At 52.2% G+C, this 19,586-nt stretch overlaps 2 protein-coding genes across 3 annotated transcripts in view; both read right to left on the bottom strand.

Moving 5' to 3' along the window:
- Positions 1-2,949, bottom strand: part of rprd2 (regulation of nuclear pre-mRNA domain containing 2) — a 60,018-nt gene extending 57,069 nt beyond the window's left edge. The window contains exon 1 of one of the 2 annotated variants that reach the window (XM_033015904.1): positions 2,338-2,949. In XM_033015904.1, the coding sequence (XP_032871795.1) occupies positions 2,338-2,578 (241 nt within the window). In that variant the 5' untranslated portion in view covers positions 2,579-2,949. The remainder of the gene's footprint in view (positions 1-2,337) is intronic. The other variant, XM_033015902.1, reaches the window with a different exon arrangement.
- A 6,924-nt stretch (positions 2,950-9,873) lies between these two features.
- prpf3 (pre-mRNA processing factor 3) lies at positions 9,874-18,870 on the bottom strand (the record flags this gene model as incomplete). The annotated part of the gene is made up of 8 exons (XM_033015878.1): positions 9,874-11,698; positions 13,071-13,132; positions 13,737-13,817; positions 13,923-14,041; positions 15,131-15,244; positions 16,336-16,443; positions 16,921-17,056; positions 18,759-18,870. Coding segments are annotated over 8 exons (882 nt in total), but the record flags the coding sequence as incomplete, so codon positions are not given.
- Positions 18,871-19,586: the final 716 nt, after the last annotated feature.

Raw genomic sequence — 19,586 nt, 5'->3', positions numbered from 1 at the left:
TAGCAATGACTTGGGAGTCCATCAGCTTTTAAATATACATTCTCTGTAGATTTTTCCCCCCACACAGCACAACAGAAATTACACTTCTAAAAGAGCCGTACAAAGAAATGGCATTAATGTTTCCTTTCGTTTTACCAGAAATTATGACTTTGGATGTGAACAATGCAAACCCCATCAAGGATCATGCTTGAAACACGGCTTCACAACGTTTACATGTCACTTGCGAACAATTTATAAAATTAACAGCCAATACTATTATTTTAAAATCTTGTCTGCCGTTTACAATTTGCCAACAAGGCAGGCCAGATATGGGGACGAGGCAGAAAGGCAAAGAAAGGAAGGGTTTTTAACTGAAACAATCATATCCTTTGGTAAAACAGTAGAACATGCTGAATGCCAGCCACTTGGATGTTTCTTGGCAACTGTCAACCTGGATTGGATTGACTAGATACTTGCTTAGTAAGACAAACACAAAATACTGGAGTAACTCAACGGGTCAGGCAGCATTTCTGGAGAATAAGGATAGGTGATGTTTCGGGTCAGTAGCCTTCTTCAGAGACAGCTTGAGGATTTGATTAGTAAGCTTCCCAAGCAAAGTATGAGGTGCTGTTCCTTCAATTTGCATGTGGCCTCACTCTGACAGTGAAGGAGACCCAGGACAGAAAGGTCAGTGTGGGCAGCTTACAACCCAGCAGTATGAATATTGATTTATCCAACTTCAAGTAACTCTTGCTTTCCCTTTCTCTCCGTCCCTCCACACCCTAGTTCTCCGACTAGTTTCGCTGTCCTCCTGATTAATGTTGCCTCAGCCAACAATGAACCATTCTACATTTTCTTGATCATCGTCTGCTTTGATCTGTCATTTTCACATCTCACCCTTCCATATCTCTAGACTCTCTCACCCGACTCTCAGTCTGAAGAAGGGTCTCGACCCGAAACTTCACCCATTCCTTCTCTCCAGAGATGCTGCCTGTCCCACTGAGTTACTCCATCTTTTTGTGTCATCAGTCTGAAGAAGGGTCTCGACCCGAAACATCCCCAGAGATGCTGCCTGTCCCGCTGAGTTACTCCAGCATTATGTATGTTCGGTGTAAACCAGCATCTGCAGTTCTTTCCCACACCATGTGTTTGTCTAACTCCCGGCTCCATATTGTTCCACATCTCTGCACACACCCAGCGCTTTATATGCAGTGTGCAAGTTTTTTTATCACAATCCTCCCTGCCACCATCTGTCACTCCAGCAGAGTTGTTTCCTTTCCAGAAACTGTGGGCATGAAGTAAAACAGAAAAATAAAGCGCTCTAAATAGTCAACAGGTCTGAGGACACAAAATGCTGGAGTAACTCAGCGGGACAGGCAGCATCTCTGGAGAAAAAGAATAAGTGGATCCAGAGATGCTGCCTGTTACTCAAGCATTTTGTGTCTACTATCTTCAGTGTGAACCAGGACAAAGAAGGGTCTCGATCCGAAACGTCACCCGTTTCTTTTCAACAGCATTTTGTGTCTACATTTGGGAACAGCTCTGCTCAGGACAGGAAGGCTCTGCCGAACGCACTATGGGAACTACACTCGCCCCCCTGCAAGACCTATACACCAGGAGGTGCAGATTCAGAGCAAGGAACATTATGGGGGACCCCTATCACACCAGCAACGGACTGTTCCAGCTGCTACGGTCAGGCAAACGCCTCCGCTGTCACAGGTCGTCAGGACTGTAAACTCTTATCTCACCAGCGACTAATTTACTGTTGTGTTGTGTCTTTTTAAAACAAATTTCTAACATGTAAATACTGATTCTGTTCTATAGTTTTTGCACAATTCCGCAGAGGCATTGCCACCTTCATTTCACTGCACATCTTGTATGTGTATGTGACAAATAAAGTTGACTTGACTATCTAGGGTGTTTAAGAAGGAACTGCAGATGCTGGAAAATCGAAGGTAGACAAAAGTGCTGGAGAAACTCAGCGGGTTCAGCAGCATCTATGGAGCGAAGCAAACAGGGCAACGTTTCGGGCCGAAAGCCTTCTTCAGACTATCTAAGGTCAGTGTGTGGGATACACACACAATATGGAGCCAGGGGGTAGACAAAAGTGTTGGAGAAACTCAGCGGGTGCAGCAGCATCTATGGAGCGAAGGAAATAGGCAACGTTTCGGGCCGAAAGCCTTCTTCAGACTATCTAGTCTGAAGAAGGGGTTCGGCCTGAAACGTTGCCTATTTTGTTCACTCCATAGTTGCTGCTGTACCCGCTGAGTTTCTTCAGTGTGTGGGATACACACAATATGGAGCCAGGAGTTAACCGAACACAGTGCTGCCCTCCCCCCGAGACTCTCCCCCACTCACATTTCCTCATGCACTTCATCCAGTGCCTGACGATGGAGGTGTAGTGCTTCTTGTTGTCCAGGATCCAGGAGGACAGGCCCTGGATGCTGTCCATCGTGTTGGAGACGGCCAGCAGCTTCTTGTCCATGGTGGCCTCCAGTCCGCCGAAACCACTGCTGCCGCCACCACCACCACCACCACCAGTAGTAACAGTAGTAGTAGCAGTAGAGGAGGCCGTGGCTGCTGCCACAGCCGCCGCCATCTTAGGGCCCCCTCCCTCCCACTTGTGTGTGTGTGTGTGTGTGTGTTACCGGCCCAGGGTGGGGAGCGGGAACGCGCTTCTCTAGGGTGGGGGTGGGGAGCGGGCACGCGCTTCCCTTGGGGGGGGGGAGGGGAGGTGTGTGTGTGTGGGGGGGGGTAGAAATAGAGAGAGAGAGAGAGGGGGGGGGGGGTTTGCCGCGAGAGAAGAGACACGCGCGCACTATCGGGAGCGAGCAAGGGCGAGTTACGCGCGCGCAACCCGGAGTAAACACCAGCCGCGGCGGGGGCGCGTGACGACGTCGGAGCCGGGCGGGGGCGCGCACGTCGGTTGAGGGGGGGGGGACGTCCGAGACGGGCAGGGTCGCGCGCGCGTAAAAACGACGTCGGAGGCGGGCGTTTGGGCGGGAGGGAGGGAGGGAGCGCGCGCACGGGGGGGGGGGGGGGAGGGGGAGGGACGCCGCAGCCGTCGATGCCCCCCTTCTTCTGTTTAAAACGGTGCCTCCTCCTCCCCTCCCCCTCCCCCGCCGCGGGCACCCGATTCCAACTCTTTGCCTTGACTTTCGCCTCGTTAATGTTTCCTGAGGCGTTGCACGGATAATACAATCTCTGTGTGAATGAGAGAGAGGGGGGGGGTCGGGAAGGGAATCGCCTCACGCGCGGCCGGCCCACCACCGTCTGCGCGCTGGTCCTCCAGCGCCTGCGCACTAGAGCTCTCCCCCTCGCCGGCTGGTCCTCCAGCGCCTGCGCACTAGAACTCTCCCCCTCCCCCCTCTCCTACTGTCCTCCAGCGCCTGCGCACTGGAGCTCTCCCCCTCTCCTCTTGGACCCCCGGCGCCTGCGCAGTAGAACCATAGGATATTTGGCTGAACTCTCCCGCTCCGCTTGGTCCTCCAGCGCCTGCGCACTAGAGCTCTCCCCCTCGCCGGCTGGTCCTCCAGCGCCTGCGCGCTAGAACTCTCCCCCTCCCCCCTCTCCTACTGTCCTCCAGCGCCTGCGCACTGGAGCTCTCCCCCTCTCCTCTTGGACCCCCGGCGCCTGCGCAGTAGAACCATAGGATATTTGGCTGAACTCTCCCGCTCCGCTTGGTCCTCCAGCGCCTGCGCACTAGAGCTCCACCTCTCCTCCTGGTCCTCCAGCGCCTGCGCACTAGAGCTCCACCTCTCCTCCTGGTCCTCCAGCGCCTGCGCACCAGAGCTCCACCTCTCCTCCTGGTCCTCCAGCGCCTGCGCACTGACTTTCCCGCCTCCGAGCTGCCCCGAGGGCGCCAGTTGACGCCGGAGGAGGAGGCGGCGCGATGGAGGTAAATGACCCATTGTGTTTCTGTTGACTTTAATCGCCTCAGTGATCGGGGGACACTTCAAATTCCCAGCGGTAAATATCACCTGCAACCTCCTCCTGATCACCTCCAGTTTACATTCCATTTGGAATATTTTGGAGGACCAACAACAAGTTAAATGGGTCAGCTCGACATAGACTACAAGACCTACACCAAACCAATTAGGAGCAGACGAGGGCATTCGATCCAATTTGTGATCCCAGCTACAAAGACAGATGTGTTGGTACAACAATTCGTTCTTCCCCCGCACAATTAAAGCATGGAATAATCTCCACCCAACTATACAATACAATACAATACAATTTATTGTCATTTGAGCCTCAGTGAGGCTCAAACGAAATTCTGTTTCCACAGCCATACAAACAAAGACAATTTCCTAGACATACACATACACAGACATAGATTGTGTGTGAAGGACATTATTGCCATAGAGGGAGTGCAGAGAAGGTTCACCAGACTGATTCCTGGGATGTCAGGACTGTTTTATGAAGAAAGACTGGATAGACTTGGTTTATACTCTCTAGAATTTAAGAGATTGAGAGGGGATCTTATAGAAACTTACAAAATTCTTAAGGGGTTGGTCAGGCTAGATGCAGGAAGATTGTTCCCGATGTTGGGGAAGTCCAGGACAAGGGGTCACAGCTTAAGGATAAGGGGGAAATCCTTTAAAACCGAGATGAGAAGAACTTTTTTCACACAGAGAGTGGTGAATCTCTGGAACTCCCTGCCACAGAGGGTAGTCGAGGCCAGTTCATTGGCTATATTTAAGAGGGAGTTAGATGTGGCCCTTGTGGCTAAAGGGATCAGGGGGTATGGAGAGAAGGCAGGTACAGGATACTGAGTTGGATGATCAGCCATGATCATATTGAATGGCGGTGCAGGCTCGAAGGGCCGAATGGCCTACTCCTGCACCTAATTTCTATGTTTCTATGTATAGTTACCCAACCAGATGCAACTACATTTAAAGTAGCTCTTTCTTCCCAATAACCCTTTCTGGCTTAAGCCCTCCCTTCACCACCTCCAGTTTAAATTCCATTTGGAATATTTTGGAGGACCAAGAAACAAGAAAAAAACAAGAACCCACGTCGAAGCAACGAAAAAACAGGAAAAACACTAACATCTCAGCTTCTCTACAAGTTTCATCCCAACCAACCAACAACCACCATCGAGCAGTAATGCGATAACCATCAAGATGTGAATATGTGATTCTGTTTCATTCTGTGTTGTAGGTTTTTTTGCACAATCCGCGAGCATTGCCACTTTTCATTTCACCGACTACACATCTTGTATGTGTATGTGACCAATAAACTTGACTTGACTTGACAGTAGTTCTCTGTCTGACTGGTGACCCTCACTCACACTGTCCATGACCCCACCTTACCCTCACTATCTGTGTATCTACTCTGTGACCGCCTCCATTGTCATCACATTATTATTATTATTGCACAACTATTGTTTGTTTTTTGAGGGGGAGGGCAGTAAAATAGCGTTCACGTCGCGGCCCACTTTCGAGCGAAAGTCTCGGCGCGGAACAACCTCCCCGTGTCGCTCGGCTGGATGGCCACGGGGCACCAGGACATCGACTCTCCGAACCGGTGCTCTCGCTGTGTACCGCGTACGCCGCCCCCGGCATGGCGCCTCAGCGCTGGTACTAGCGAGATGGACGACATCCGCATCGTCGCCAGCTGCCTACGCCCTGCTCCGACAGATCTCACTAGAATTTAGAAGATTGAGGGGGGATCTTATAGAAACTTACAAAATTCTTAAGGGGTTGGACAGGCTAGATGCAGGAAGATTGTTCCCGATGTTGGGGAAGTCAAGAACAAGAGGTCACAGTTTAAGGATAAGGGGGAAATCTTTTAGGACCGAGATGAGAAAAACATTTTTTTTCACACACAGAGAGTGTTGAATCTGTGGAATTCTCTGCCACAGAAGGCAGTTGAGGCCACAGTTCATTGGCTATATTTAAGAGGGAGTTAGATGTGGCCCTTGTGGCTAAAGGGATCAGGGGGTATGGAGAGAAGGCAGGTACGGGATACTGAGTTGGATGATCAGCCATATTGAATGGCGGTGCAGGCTCGAAGGGCCTAATGGCCTACTCCTGCACCTATTTTCTATGTTATTGTTATGTTTGCACAACTATTGCTTGTTTTTTGAGGGGGCGCGCCCAATGAAAGCATTCACGTCGCGCGGCCATCTTTCAAGTCAAGAGAGCTAAAGTCTCGGCGCGGAACGACCACCCCCCGTCGCTCGACTGGATGGCCGCAGGACGCCAGAACATCGACTGTCCAAACCAGCGCTCTCGCACTCGTCGTGGCGCTGCAGCGCTCGTTCTCGTGATATGGACGCCATCATCCACGGTGGATCATGGCCGGCTGCCTACGCCCTGCTCCGACGGGTCTTCTGCCGGTGCTCGCAGGTATTGCACCCGCCAAGCTTCGCAGAGAGTAATTCACCCACAGGCTGGTGTGCAAGGCCCCATAGGGACGCCAAACATCCCTTGCGCCACCTCTAATGAGATTCCCTCTCATGCTTCTAAACTCCAGAGTGTACAAGCCCAGCTGCTCCATTCTCTCAGCATATGACAGTCCCACCATGCCGGGAATTAACCTTGCAAACCTACGCTGCACTCCCTCAATAGCAAGAATGTCCTTCCTCAAATTAGGGGACCAAAACTGCACACAATACTCCAGGTGTGGTCTCACTAGGGCTCGGTACAACTGCAGAAGGACCTCTTTGCTCCTATATTCGATTCCTCTTGGTAGAAAGGCCAACATACCATTCGCTTTATTCACCTTTTTTTATGGTTTGTATGGAAACTTATTATTTAATTTATGTAAAGCACTTTGGTGTCAATGCGAGTTGACTTAAAACGTGCTATATAAATAAAACTTACTTACTTACTTATTGCCTGCTGTACCTGCATGCTTACTTTCATAGACTGATGAACAAGGACCCCCAGATCCCCTTGTACTTCCCCTTTTCCCAACTTGACACCATTTGGATAGTAATCTGCCTTCCTGTTTTTGCTACCAAAGTGGATAACCTCACATTTATCCGCATTAAACTTCATCTGGAGAACCAGCTGGGAACAGACTTCACGACTTACTCAACTCACTGTTGCACCGTACACCACAGCACCACCCGGCTCGGACCTGCCCCGCAAAGAGTGGGTCGCCCTGAACCGGCTCCGTACAGGGGTCGGCCGGTTCAACGCCAACATGCATCGCTGGGGGCTGCCCGCGTTCATCAGCAGCCTGTGTGTGTGGAGCAGACCAGCAAACAGCGCAGCAGCACGTCATTTTCAACTGCGCTGTCCTCCGCCCCCCTGGTGGAGAGGTAGACATCACGGCCCTCGACAACAGCACATTGAACTGACTACAACGCATGGAGGACGTCACATAACCTCTGCTGCCTCAAACGCAAGAAGAAGAATTTTATTGTCATGTGTCCCAGAAAGGACAATGGAATTCCTGCTTGCTGCAGCACAACAGAATATGTAAACATATTACAGAACAGGAGATAAAAGTTCAGTGTGTCTATATACCATAGACCATATACATACACAATAAATAAACAGATAAAGTGCAATAGTAATAATCAACTGTTATTGTTCAGAGCTTGTTTAATAGCCTGATGGCTGTGCTACCAATCTTTCCACCACCACGCCCAAGAAGCGCCATTGTATGCAGATACCGAGAAGTCTGGCTGAACTATTTCTAATCCTGTCATGTGGACTCGATAAGTGATGCAGGGTAGACACAAAGTGCTGGAGTAACTCAGCGGGACAGGCAGCATCTATGGAGAGTAGGAATGGGTGACGCTTCGGGTCTTCAGAAGGGTCTCGACCCGAAACGTCACCTATTCCTTCGCTCCGTAGATACTGCCTCCAGCATTTTTATCCCCCTTCTTCAGACTGATCGGTTTGGAGAAGGGTCTCGACCCGAAACGTCACCCATTTATTCTCTCCAGAGATGCTGACTGTCCCGCTGAGTTACTTCAGCATTTTGTGTCTATCTTTGATTTAAACCAGCATCTGCAGTTCTTTCCTACTAGTGATACAGCTTGGAAACAGGCCCAACTTGCCCACACCGGGCCAACATGCCCCATCTACACTAGTCCCACCTGCCCACGTTTGGCCCATATCCCTCCAAACCTGTCCTATCCATGTACATTTCTAACTGTTTCTTAAACTCTGGGATAGTCCCAGCCTCAACTACCCCCTCTGGCAGCTCGTTCCAGAAAAAGTTACCCCTCAGATTCCTATTAAATCTTTTCCTCTTCACCTTAAACCTATGTCCTCTGGTCCTCGATTCCTCTACTCTGGGCAAGACACTCTGTGCATCTACCCGATCTATTCCTCTCGTGATTTTATACACCTCAATAATATCAAAAGAAGTTCACTGTGCTGCTGCATATGTGGTTCGACTACCTCTGCTGGCAGATCGTTCCATACACACACCTACCCTTTGTGGGAACAACTTACCCCTCACATTACTATTTACTGTTTACTTTCTCACCTTCAACCTAGTTTAGAATTTAGAGATACAGCGCGGAAACAGGCTCTTCGGCCCACCGAGTCCATGCCGACCCTATACACTAACTCTGGGGACAATTTTATAATTTTATAATTTTACCGTGCCAATTAACGTACAAACCTGCACATCTTTGGAGTGTGGAAGGAAACCTGAGCACCCAGAGAAAACCCACGCGGCATATGGATACTCCAGGAACGAAGGGATATATGGATCATGTGAGGGCAGAGGAGATTAAAGTTGACTTCTGCAGTCTGAAGAAGGCACCGACCAGAAACGGCACCAATCCACGCTCTCCAGAGATGCTGCCGGACACGCTGAGTTACTCAAGCACTTTGTCTCATTTTTGTAAACCAGCACCTGCAGGTCCATATGTGATAGGAGCAGAATTAAAGGGCCTGTCCCACTGTATGAGGTAATTCAAGAGTTCTCCCGAGTTTCCCCCGATTCAAACTCGGAGAATTAAGGTAATAGCCGTTCGTAGGTACTTGGGAGCTCTCATGAACATTTTTCAGTGCTGAAACATAGAAAATAGGTGCAGGAGTAGGCCATTCAATATGATCATGGCTGATCATCCAACTCAGTATCCTGTACCTGCCTTCTCTCCATACCCCCTGATCCCTTTAGCCACAAGGGCCACATCTAACTCCCTCTTAAATATAGCCAATAAACTGTGGCCTCAACTACCTTCTGCGGGAGAGAATTCCACAGATTCACCACTCTCTGTGTGAAAAATGTTTTCCTCATCTCGGTCCTAAAAGATTTCCCCTTTATCCTTAAACTGTGACCCCTTGTTCTGGACTTCCCCAACATCGGGAACAATCTTCCTGCATTTAGCCTGTCCAACCCCTTAAGAATTTTGTACGTTTCTATAAGATCCCCCCTCAATCTTCTAAATTCTAGCGAGTACAAACCGAGTCTATCCAGTCTTTCTTCATATGAAAGTCCTGACATCCCAGGAATCAGTCTGGTGAACCTTCTCTGTACTCCCTCTATGGCAAGAATGTCTTTCCTCAGATTAGGAGACCAAAAAAACTACACGAGTTACCGCGTTTCCCGAGTACCTGCCGTTAGCGTTACAAGCTGCTACGAGACATCCACAAGCTCCGACATAGCCGCTACGTACATTCTACGTACTTATGAGTTTGATTTTTTTTTAAACTCGGGAGAGCTCTTGAATTACCTCGTACAGTGGGACAGGCCCTTTAGGCATTTCAACTCATTGAGTTCAATCATGGCTGATCTATCTCTCCCTCTCAACCCCATTCTCCTGCCTTCTCCCCATAACCACTGACATCCGAGCTGGCATGGGAATCACATATGGCTAACCCCATTATCGTCCAATACATGTGGTTGTGACGGGGAATAAAACACTCACCATCCGTGGGAGATATTGGCAGCCAGACAGAAAGCAGAGGTGGGCGATTTGCCTTTGCGGAAACAAAATTTATTGATAAAATAGATACAACAAAATAGCAGCCATCACTGCCTGCAATTGGATATCTAACAGTTGGCTCTCCACACAAACCACCCCACCGTCTCCTGGTACGTGGACTTCTTGAGCCCTCCGAGACAGTGGAACGATGGAACTATTCTGGCCCCCACTGAGTGTGGCCGCCTGTTCATGTTGTCTTCCAGTTCAAAGTAAACTTGCGGGGAGGCCGATCGGTCCGTCAAGCCCGCGTTTGCCCCCCCCCCCCCCCCCCTCTGATCAACCACTCCACCCTGCCGCGCATTTTCACCCCTTTAAGGAACGTATCCCATTCCCTGTCGGAAGTTGCCATCCAATCTGTTGCAGGTAAAGGGTTCAGACTCGGGATACATTCCCAGCTAGCGTTTTGTCCCGACTTTTGGTTTGGTTTTAATACTGTGAGATTCTAGAGCAAGTTGGGGAAGAAAGTAAAACTGATGGTAGTGGCACAGACCAAGGGACGACTGCAGCCCACCGCCCTTGGACCAGCTCACCTTATAAACCCTCCCCACCTCACTCCCAAGTCCCAACTAACCCCTCAGGCCCTGCACACTACAGTGTAACACAGTTAAACAAGGGGGTTCCATCGCATTTAGACCAGTCGGGAACTCCTGACGAGAACCAAGTGGTGGATGAAGAATAGCCCTCAGCCTTGCCTGGACCTAAATCCCACCACACCCACCCTCTTTACCGGAGTCACGCTTTGATCTCAGCCACAGGGTGACCACGCTGTGAGCTGATGAACGAGGATTAAGGCACAGAGCAACTGCTGAGCAGCAGCTCCTGCGGTACAAGCTCGGTCCCTCAAGGGAGAAGTTTCATCTTTACTATGGAACGCCAGTCAGTCCGCACACTGGTGGCAGAGTTCTACGCAGCTGCCACCTCCCCCGGCCTGTTGTCGCTGAGGTTTGCTCCGTGGAAAGCTGAACGATGATTAGTGAGGACACACACACGTGGCAAAAGACCATCCTGTAACAATACACCCCCCACTGTCTGCACACACGTCCCAGTTACAATACGTCTGACTTGCAGCAACTTCCCATGCCCATCCACGGCAGTGTAGGTTCCTTTCACAGTCTCCCATCAGACACGCAGTCCGGACAGGCACGGACGGGGTCAGTCACAGAGCGAAGCCCCCTCTGCACCGACCCCGGGGGTCAGACACAGAGTGAGGCCCCTTCTGCACTGTCCCATCACACACTCCCTGGGGTCAGACACAGAGCGAAGCTCGCTCTTGTAGAGGAACGGAGGGGAGGGGAGGGAAGGAGAGGGAAGGGAAGGGAAGCAGCCTGGTCAGTGTGACGGGGAGCTGTGTGACGGGAGTAATCGAGCCCGTACATGGGGAGACGGGTCAGCCAGGCGTTGAGTGGTGTGAACGCCACGGCCATCGCCCCTCCTTCCATCGAGGTGCGGACGAGAGTTCCTTGTGAAGAGCGGAGAGTCGGTGCACACCTATGGAGTGGGGCAGAGGCAGGCGAGCAGTGGGGGGGGGGGGAGGGGGGGTGGGGCTAAGACCCTGATGTCCCGTCCGGCGGAATGGAGGGCGTGTGCCCGACACGGTGCGAGTCGTTGCCCCCTCCCCCAGGCGCGGCGGGAGGGGGGGTCGCTGTGGCGGTGGGGGTCTGTCTCTCAGTCCTCGGTGACCTCCAGCACTGACTGGCTGAGGGCCAGGTCCCAGTAGTGCTCCACCCCGTGCTTCTTGAAGTGTTCCCGTGCCATGCTCTCCGTCGGGCACTGCTTGAACTTTATGTCACCAAAGCTCCTCTCCTTCGCCGTGCCCTGGGGGGGGAGGGGTGGTGAGGACCAGGCTGGCACCCATATAACCATATAACAATTACAGCACGGAAACAGGCCATCTCGGCCCTTCTAGTCTGTGTCGAACACTTACTCTCACCTAGTCCCATCTACCTGCACTCAGACCATAACTTAGATTAGATTATTTTATTGTCATTCAGACCCTCCATTCCTTTCTTTAAAAACGAACCTGCCTCAACCACTTCCACTGGAAGCTCATTCCACACAGCTCCCACTCTCTGAGTAAAGAAGTTCCCCCTCATGTTGCCCCTAAACTTTTGTCCCTTAATTCTCAAATCATGTCCTCTTGTTTGAATCTTCCCCACTCTCAATGGAAAAAGCTTATCCACGTCAACTCTGTCTATCCCTCTCATACCCACCGCGGCCCAGCTTAACCCTGCTCACGGACGTGGGGGGGGGGGGGGGGGAGGTGGGAAGGGTAGGCACCCCATAACCCCCACCCACCAAACACTGAACCATCCCACCGCAACCAGAGAGCAGTCCCAAACTACTGTGTAGGAAGGAACTGCAGATGCTGGTTTACACCGAAGATAGACACAAAGTGCTGGAGTAACTCAGCAGGACAGGCAGCATCTCTGGAGAGAAGGAATGGGTGACGTTTCGGGTCGAGACCCTTCTTCAGAAGTTGTTTTAAGAATATCTGTGTCATTGTTTTGTGGGGGTGGGTTTGTTAGACTTGTTCAGTTTTATTATCACTGGATACAGCTGTCATTGGTTTAGAAATAAAACTGCCGAGAGTGTGATGGGATGGGTGACGTTCCGAGTCGCTACCCTGCTTCAGACCGTGTGGGTGTGTAGGCAGGAACTGCAGATGCTGGTTTAAACCAAAGATTGACACTCATTCCTTCTCTCCAGAGATGCTGCCTGTCTCGCTGAGTTAGTCCTGAACTATTATCGACCTCATCGGTGACCCTCGGATTAACCTTGCACTAAACGTTATTCCCTTTATCCTGTATCTGCACACTGTGAATGGCCAGATTGTAATCATGTATTGTCTTCCCGCTAACTGGATAGCACACAACAGAAGCTATTCACTTTACCTCGGTACGATAAACTAAACTGAACCATGTACCCAGCCTGGCAGGACACTCATGGTGGGGGGGGGGGGGGCGGGATGGGCATGTAGACCCCACCCACAAGGCTCCAGCTTGATGGGAGGGGGGCAGGAGACGATATTCCACCGCATGTGGACGGGGGGGGAGCGGGTGGGGACACTGAGAGACAAGGGTGGGGGTATGGAGGTGGCGCACTGAGGGAAGGGGGCTTACGGAGCGAGTGGGAGAGGTCACGAAGGGAGTGTGAGGGTGGGGGCGAGGGTAACGGAACGCCTCCTTACCTCCCACACCAGCGCGCACTTGTTCACCTTCTTCACAGCATCATCGTCGGACCCATCGTCGTCTGTGGGCGAGACACGGGGAGAGAATCACGGGGTGGCCGCGGGTAACACCACCACCCCCACCCCCATCCACCCGCACGGTCTCTGGGCAAAGCCCAGCCCAGACGCACAGAGAGGCAGACAGAAGCCCAGCACAGACGCAGACAGACAGACATGCAGACATGCACACAGACGCACCCATACACAGAGACAAACACAGACGCACCCATACACAGATACAAACACACACACAGGCACCCGTGTACAGAGACAAACACACACACACAGGCACCCATGTACAGAGACAAACACACACACACACACAGGCACCCATGTACAGAGACAAACACACACAGGCACCCATGTACAGAGACAAACACACACACACACACACACAGAGGCACCCATGTACAGAGACAAACACACACATACACACCCCCTGAGAGAAGCCCAGGCCATTCGGCCCAGCATGCTAGCCCGTACACTCCGTACTATTCCCATCGATAGTCACCTCCGTGTGCCACTAAACCCGGCCAGGCCAGGGCTGACCCCCGCGGCAGTAGGGCAGCCGGTACAGACCCCCAGTCACACACACACCCACCCGCTCACCCCCCCCCCCAGACTGACCGTCGTCACGGGAACTGGTCTGCTCCGCCCACTTGACCCGGTGCAGCATCAGACGCTTAAACTTCTTCTGTGCCTTCGGACCTGGACGGACAAGAGAGAGAAACAGACGGCTGAGACCCCCGCCCAGAGTGTCCGCACTGTACCCCCCCCCCCACCCCCCTCACAGTCGCCCCTCTGACCGCTTACCGCCCTCCACCACCACCACGTTCACATCTTTGTGCAGGACCACGGTTCCACTGAGGTAGAGCTGGGCTGCGTTCGTCTCCACTTTGAACTTCTTTGCTGAGTTACTGAGGTTTCGGATTCTGCAAAAGATATCAGTCTGGGTCACCGAGGTGGGGGGGGGGGGGGGTGCTGAGGTAGCGGCGAGCTGTGGGAGGGAGGGGGGGGGGGGCGGCGGTGAGGAGGGGAGCACCACTGTGGGAGGTGCAGGGTTTTAAAAAGCATGTCAAGTCAAGTCACATTTATTTATATATCACATTAAAAAAAACTCGTTGGCCAAAGTGCTTTACATTTGTTATAAGAATAGTATAAACAAACAAACTACATACATATATACATATAGCCCTCACTCAGTGGACGTCAGGAAAGGCTTGGGAGTATAGATAGGATTTTAGTCTTGACTAAAAGGAGTCGATGGAGGGGGCAGTTCTGATGGGAAGGGGGATGCTGCTGTTCCACGGTCTAGGAGCTGCAACCGCAAAGGCGCGGTCGGTCAGCCCCTAAGCTTATGCCTAGACCGCGGGATATTCAGCAGCCCCAAGTCGGCTGATCTGAGGGACCTGGAGGTGGAGTGGTGGGTGAGAAGACTTTTAATGTAGGAGGGGGCAAGCCCATTGAGGGCTTTGTAGACATGTATATGTTTTAAGATGAAAACTGATAAGGACTTCACTTCAGTGTTGGAAAGACCTGCAGATGCAGTTTTAAACCGAAGGTAGACACAAAATACTGGAGTAACTCAGCGGGACAGGCAGCATTTCCGGAGAGAAGGTATGGGTGACGTTTCGGGTCGAGACCCTTCGAGATTAGTTTGAATTCACATCATGTCTGGGGCGGAACGGTGACGCAGCGGGTAGAACTGCTGCCTCACAGCGCCAGAGAGACCCGGGTTCGATCCTGACCACGGGTGCTGCCTGGGCGGAGTTTTTATGTTCTCCCCGTGGCCCTCGTGGGTTTTCTCCGGGCGCTCCGGTTTCCTCCCACACTCCAAAGGCGTGCAGGGTTGTAGGTTAATTGGCTTCTGCAAATGGTGATCGCTGGTCGGCGCGGGCAGAAGGGCCTGTTTCCACGCTGCATTTGTGAAGTGCAAAGGCCTGAGGGCTGAAGGGCCTGTTTCCGCGCTGTATTTGTAGAGTGTAAAGGCCTCCGCGCTGTGATGCTGGCCACACACTCACCGATAGACAGCAATGTGGGTGCCCTGCGACAAGTCTTCTTTCAGCTTCTTCATCTTCTTCTCCCTCCGCTGATGGGCCGTCAGTTTGCGGGCACTGTTGGCGTCCTGGTGAGCTCTGGCGGTGGACAAAGCGGCAGCCCCGTCAGTGTTCCCCCCACGCCATGACCCCGTGCCCACGTCTCCCACACTGCACCCTCCACACCTCTCCCCGAACCCCCTCGTCTCCGAGACCCTGCCAAATTACCTCAGTGCCCCAGGCAAATCTTTAGAAAGGAGATGAGGAATCTGTCAAACTCCACTTTTAAAATAACTCAATAACTTGGCCATCGAGTCTACTCCACCATTCAATCATGGCAGATCTATCTCTCCCTCCGAACCCCATTCTCCTGCCTTCTCCCCGTAACCCCTGACACCCGCACTAATCAACAATCTGTCAATCTCCACCTTAAAAATACCCAATGACTTGGCCTGCAATGAATTCCACAGGTTCACCACCCTCTGGATAAAGAAATTCCTCCTCGTCTCCTTTCTAAAGGAACATCCTTTAATTCTGAGGCTGTGCCCTCTGGTCCTCGACTCTCCGACAGGTGGAAACATCCTCTCCACATCCACTCTATCCAGGCCTTTCACGATTCAGTAAATTTCATCGAGGTACCCCCTCATTCTTCTAAACTCCAGCGAGTACAGGCCCAGCGCCGGCAAACGCTCATCATACGTTAACCCAACCATCCCTGGGATCATTCTTGTAAACCTCCTCTGGAACCTCTCCAAAGCCGACACATCCTTCCTCAGATATGGGGCCCCAATATTTTTTTTTAGTGACACAGCGTGGACACAGGTGCGAGTCCGCACCGACCAGCGATCCCCGCACATTAACACCACCCTACACACACGAAGGACAATTTTACATTTCTACTTACATTCACACCAAGCCAATTAACCTACAAACCCGCACGTCTTTGGAGTGTGGGAGGAAACTGAACATCTCGGAGCAAACCCACGCGGGTCACGGTGAGAACACACAAACTCCGTACAGACAGCACCCGTAGTCGGGATGGAACCCGGGTCTCTGACGCTGTGAGGCAGCAACTCTACCGCTGCGCCACCGTGGGCCGTCCTTTGATACTACCCGCTGCTATCAAAATGCGCGAGTGCCCTGAAGTCCCCCGACCACCTCCCCCCCCCCCACGATGGGCCGCTGCTTACTTTAGCCTCTTGGCCATCTGTGCCCGCACGTGAGCCTCCACTTTAGTCGGGTCCTGTACCGCCTCCGTGCCCAGCACCCGCATCAGGTTCGAGATCCGCACTGTGGGCACACACGAGGGGAGACGTGAGAGTATGGACGTGGAGAGAGTTGAGGAAGAGAGACGGGGAGAGTATGGAGGGGGAGATGGGGAAAGTATGGAGGGAGAGAGACGGGGAGAGTATGGAGGGGGAGATGGGGAAAGTATGGAGGGAGAGAGACGGGGGGAGAGAATGGAGAGAGAGAAGTGGGGGGGGGGGGAGAGGCGAGGGGCTGGTGGGGTGGGAGGGTACAGGGGCAGGGAGGAGGAGAGAGTCTGGGGATGGGGGTAGGGATAGTACCGGGGGGAGGAGGCAAAAGGCAGCGTGCCTTTGGGCTGGGGAGATCTGTACAGGGTGGTGTGGCGGGGGGAGAGAGAGGAGGGGTATAGAGAGGGTGTGGGGGGGAGAGAGGGGAGAGTACAGAGGGAGGTTGTGGGGGGGAGGGGAAGGGTACGGAGGGAGGGTGTGGGTGGGGGGGGGGGGTCAGCGTGCGCTTACCCTTGGGTTCGGGGGGGGGGCATGAGACCCAGCCGTATCTTCTCCTGCATCTCCTTCAGCCCCTCCCTGCGCGCCTGCCGTCGAAGCTTCTTCTGTTCCTTCTTGGTCAGGTAGACCCCCAGGGTCACCGGCTTGTCCGTGTCCACTGCCGGAGAGAGGGGGGAAGGGGGAGGTCACACACTGCCCGCCAGCACCCCCCCCCCCCTCCCTCCGCGCCCCCTCCAGCCTGCGACACCAGTCACCAACCCTACCTCTCCAGAGCCAGTGTAGCGTGCGACAATTAGTACATTCCTCCTCCTGCGGCAGTTGAGGAAGCACAATCTGCCACAGGCAATGATGGTCCAATTCTACACGGCCATCGTAGAGTCTGTCCTCACCTTTTCCATCATGGTCTGGTTCGGCTCGGCCACCAGGCACGACATCCGGAGGCTGCAGCGAATCGTCCGATCGGCAGAGAAGGTTGTTGGCTGCAACCTTCCCCCCCCCCCCCCCCATCGACGAACTGTACACTGCAAGGGTCAGGAAGCGAGCGGGCAAGATCATCTCTGACCCCTCTCACCCTGGCCACAAACTCTTTGAATCACTTCCCTCTGGAAGGCGACTCCGGACTGTCACAGCCAGACACAAAAACAGCTTTTTGTCCACGAGCAGTAGCTCTACTCAATAACAAAGTCTGTAGCCTCCTTTTGCATGGTATTTTATTTCATTCATTATAATGTTTTATGTAACCTCCCCCCTCGACTCCATTCAAGGACTCAAGCCGTCTTTCCAGGTGCGACAGAGGTTCACCTGCATCTCCACCAACCTCATCTATTGCATCCACTGCTCTAGATGTCAGCTGATCTACATCGGTGAGACCAAGCGTAGGCTTGGCGATCGCTTCGCCCAACACCTCCGCTCGGTCCGCATTAACCAACCAGATCTCCCGGTGGCTCAGCACTTCAACTCCCCCTCCCATTCCCAATCCGACCTTTCTGTCCTGGGTCTCCTCCATGGTCAGAGTGAGGACCACCGGAAATTGGAGGAGCAGCACTTGGGCAGTTTGTACCTCAGCGGTATGAACATTGACCTCTAATTTCAGGTAGTCCTTACTTTCTCCTCCCCTTCCCAGCTCTCCCTCTAGCCCTCTGGCTCCTCCTCTTCCTTTCTTCTTCCCGCCCCCCCCCCCCCACCCTGCATTAGTCTGAAGAAGGGTCTCAACCCGAAACGTCGCCTATTTCCTTCGCTCCATAGATGCTGCCTCACCCGCTGAATTTCTCCAGCATTTTTGTCTACCTTCATTGTATTATAGAAACATAGACAATAGGTGCAGGAGTAGGCCATTCGGCCCTTCGAACCTGCACCGCCATTCAATATGATCATGGCTGATCATCCAACTCAGTATCCTATACCTGCCTTCTCTCCATACCCACTGATCCCTTTAGCCACAAGGGCCACATCTAACTCCCTCTTAAATATAGCCAATGAACTGTGGCCTCAACTACCTTCTGTGGCAGAGAATTCCACAGATTCACCACTCTCTATGTGAAATTTTTTTTCCTCATCTCGGTCCCAAAAGATTTCCCCCTTATCTTTAAACTGTGACCCCTTGTTCTGGACTTCCCCAACATCGGGAACAATCTTCCTGCATCTTGCCTGTCCAACCCCTTAAGAATTTTGTAAGTTTCTATAAGATCCCCCCTTATGTTTAATGTTTTATTCTTAATTGTTTACTGTACGTCGTGTTGTTACACTTGCGGGCGGAGCACCAAGGCAAAATCATTGTATGTGTATATGCTTGGCCAATAAACTTATACACTCATTCATTCAATGAAGTATTCTTGATCATTGGAAGAGAGTGAACGTACCCGGAGGGCTGATCTGAGTTGGGTGTTCTACAAGGTTGGTGATTCCGTGAAATTTCTGCTCATTGGCCAGGTTATCTGATGTCCTGAGAGAGGGAGAGATCGCACACACACACACAGATTAAACTTGTAGCGAGGAACTGCAGACGCTGGTTTAAACCGAAGATAGACACAAAGTGCTGGAGTAACTCAGCGGGACAGGCGGCATCTCTGGAGAGAAGGAATGGGCGACGTTTCGGGTCGAGACCTCTCATCAGACTGAGGGTCGGGGGTAACGAGAGATATAGACGGTGATGTGGAGAGATGGAGGACAAATGAATGAAAGATGTGCAAAACAAGTAACAATGATAAAGGAAAACAGGCGCAAGGTGAAAACCAGTTACAAACAATGAGACTCAACAAGGCGAATGAGTCGTGGTGGAAGGAACTGCAGATGCTGGTTTAAACCAAAGATAGACACAAGTTGTTGGAGTAACTCAGCGGGACAGGCAGCATCTCTGGAGAGAAGGAAGGTCTCGACCCAAAACGTCACCCATTCCTTCTTCCCAGAGATGCTGCCTGTCCCGCTGAGTTACTCCAGCTTTTAGTGTCTATCACAGATTAAACTTTATACGGGTTTAAATCGTGATAATAGACAGTGAGGCGGAAAGCTGGCTGCCTATTCTCTCTCTCCTCGTCTCTCTCCCCGCCTCTCTCTCTCTCCCCCTCCTCTCTCTACCCCCCCCCTCTCTCTCCCCGCCTCTCCCCCCTCTCTCTCTCCCATGCCCTCCCTCCCCCGCCACTACGCCAGAGATACCTCTACCCACTCCAGCATTTAGTTTAGTTTAGAGA

Source organism: Amblyraja radiata, chromosome 47 (assembly GCF_010909765.2).
Source record: "Amblyraja radiata isolate CabotCenter1 chromosome 47, sAmbRad1.1.pri, whole genome shotgun sequence".
NCBI classification, from domain to species: Eukaryota; Metazoa; Chordata; class Chondrichthyes; order Rajiformes; family Rajidae; genus Amblyraja; species Amblyraja radiata.
Note: the sequence above shows the minus strand (reverse complement) of the source record. Positions and strands in the feature narration are given on the sequence as shown.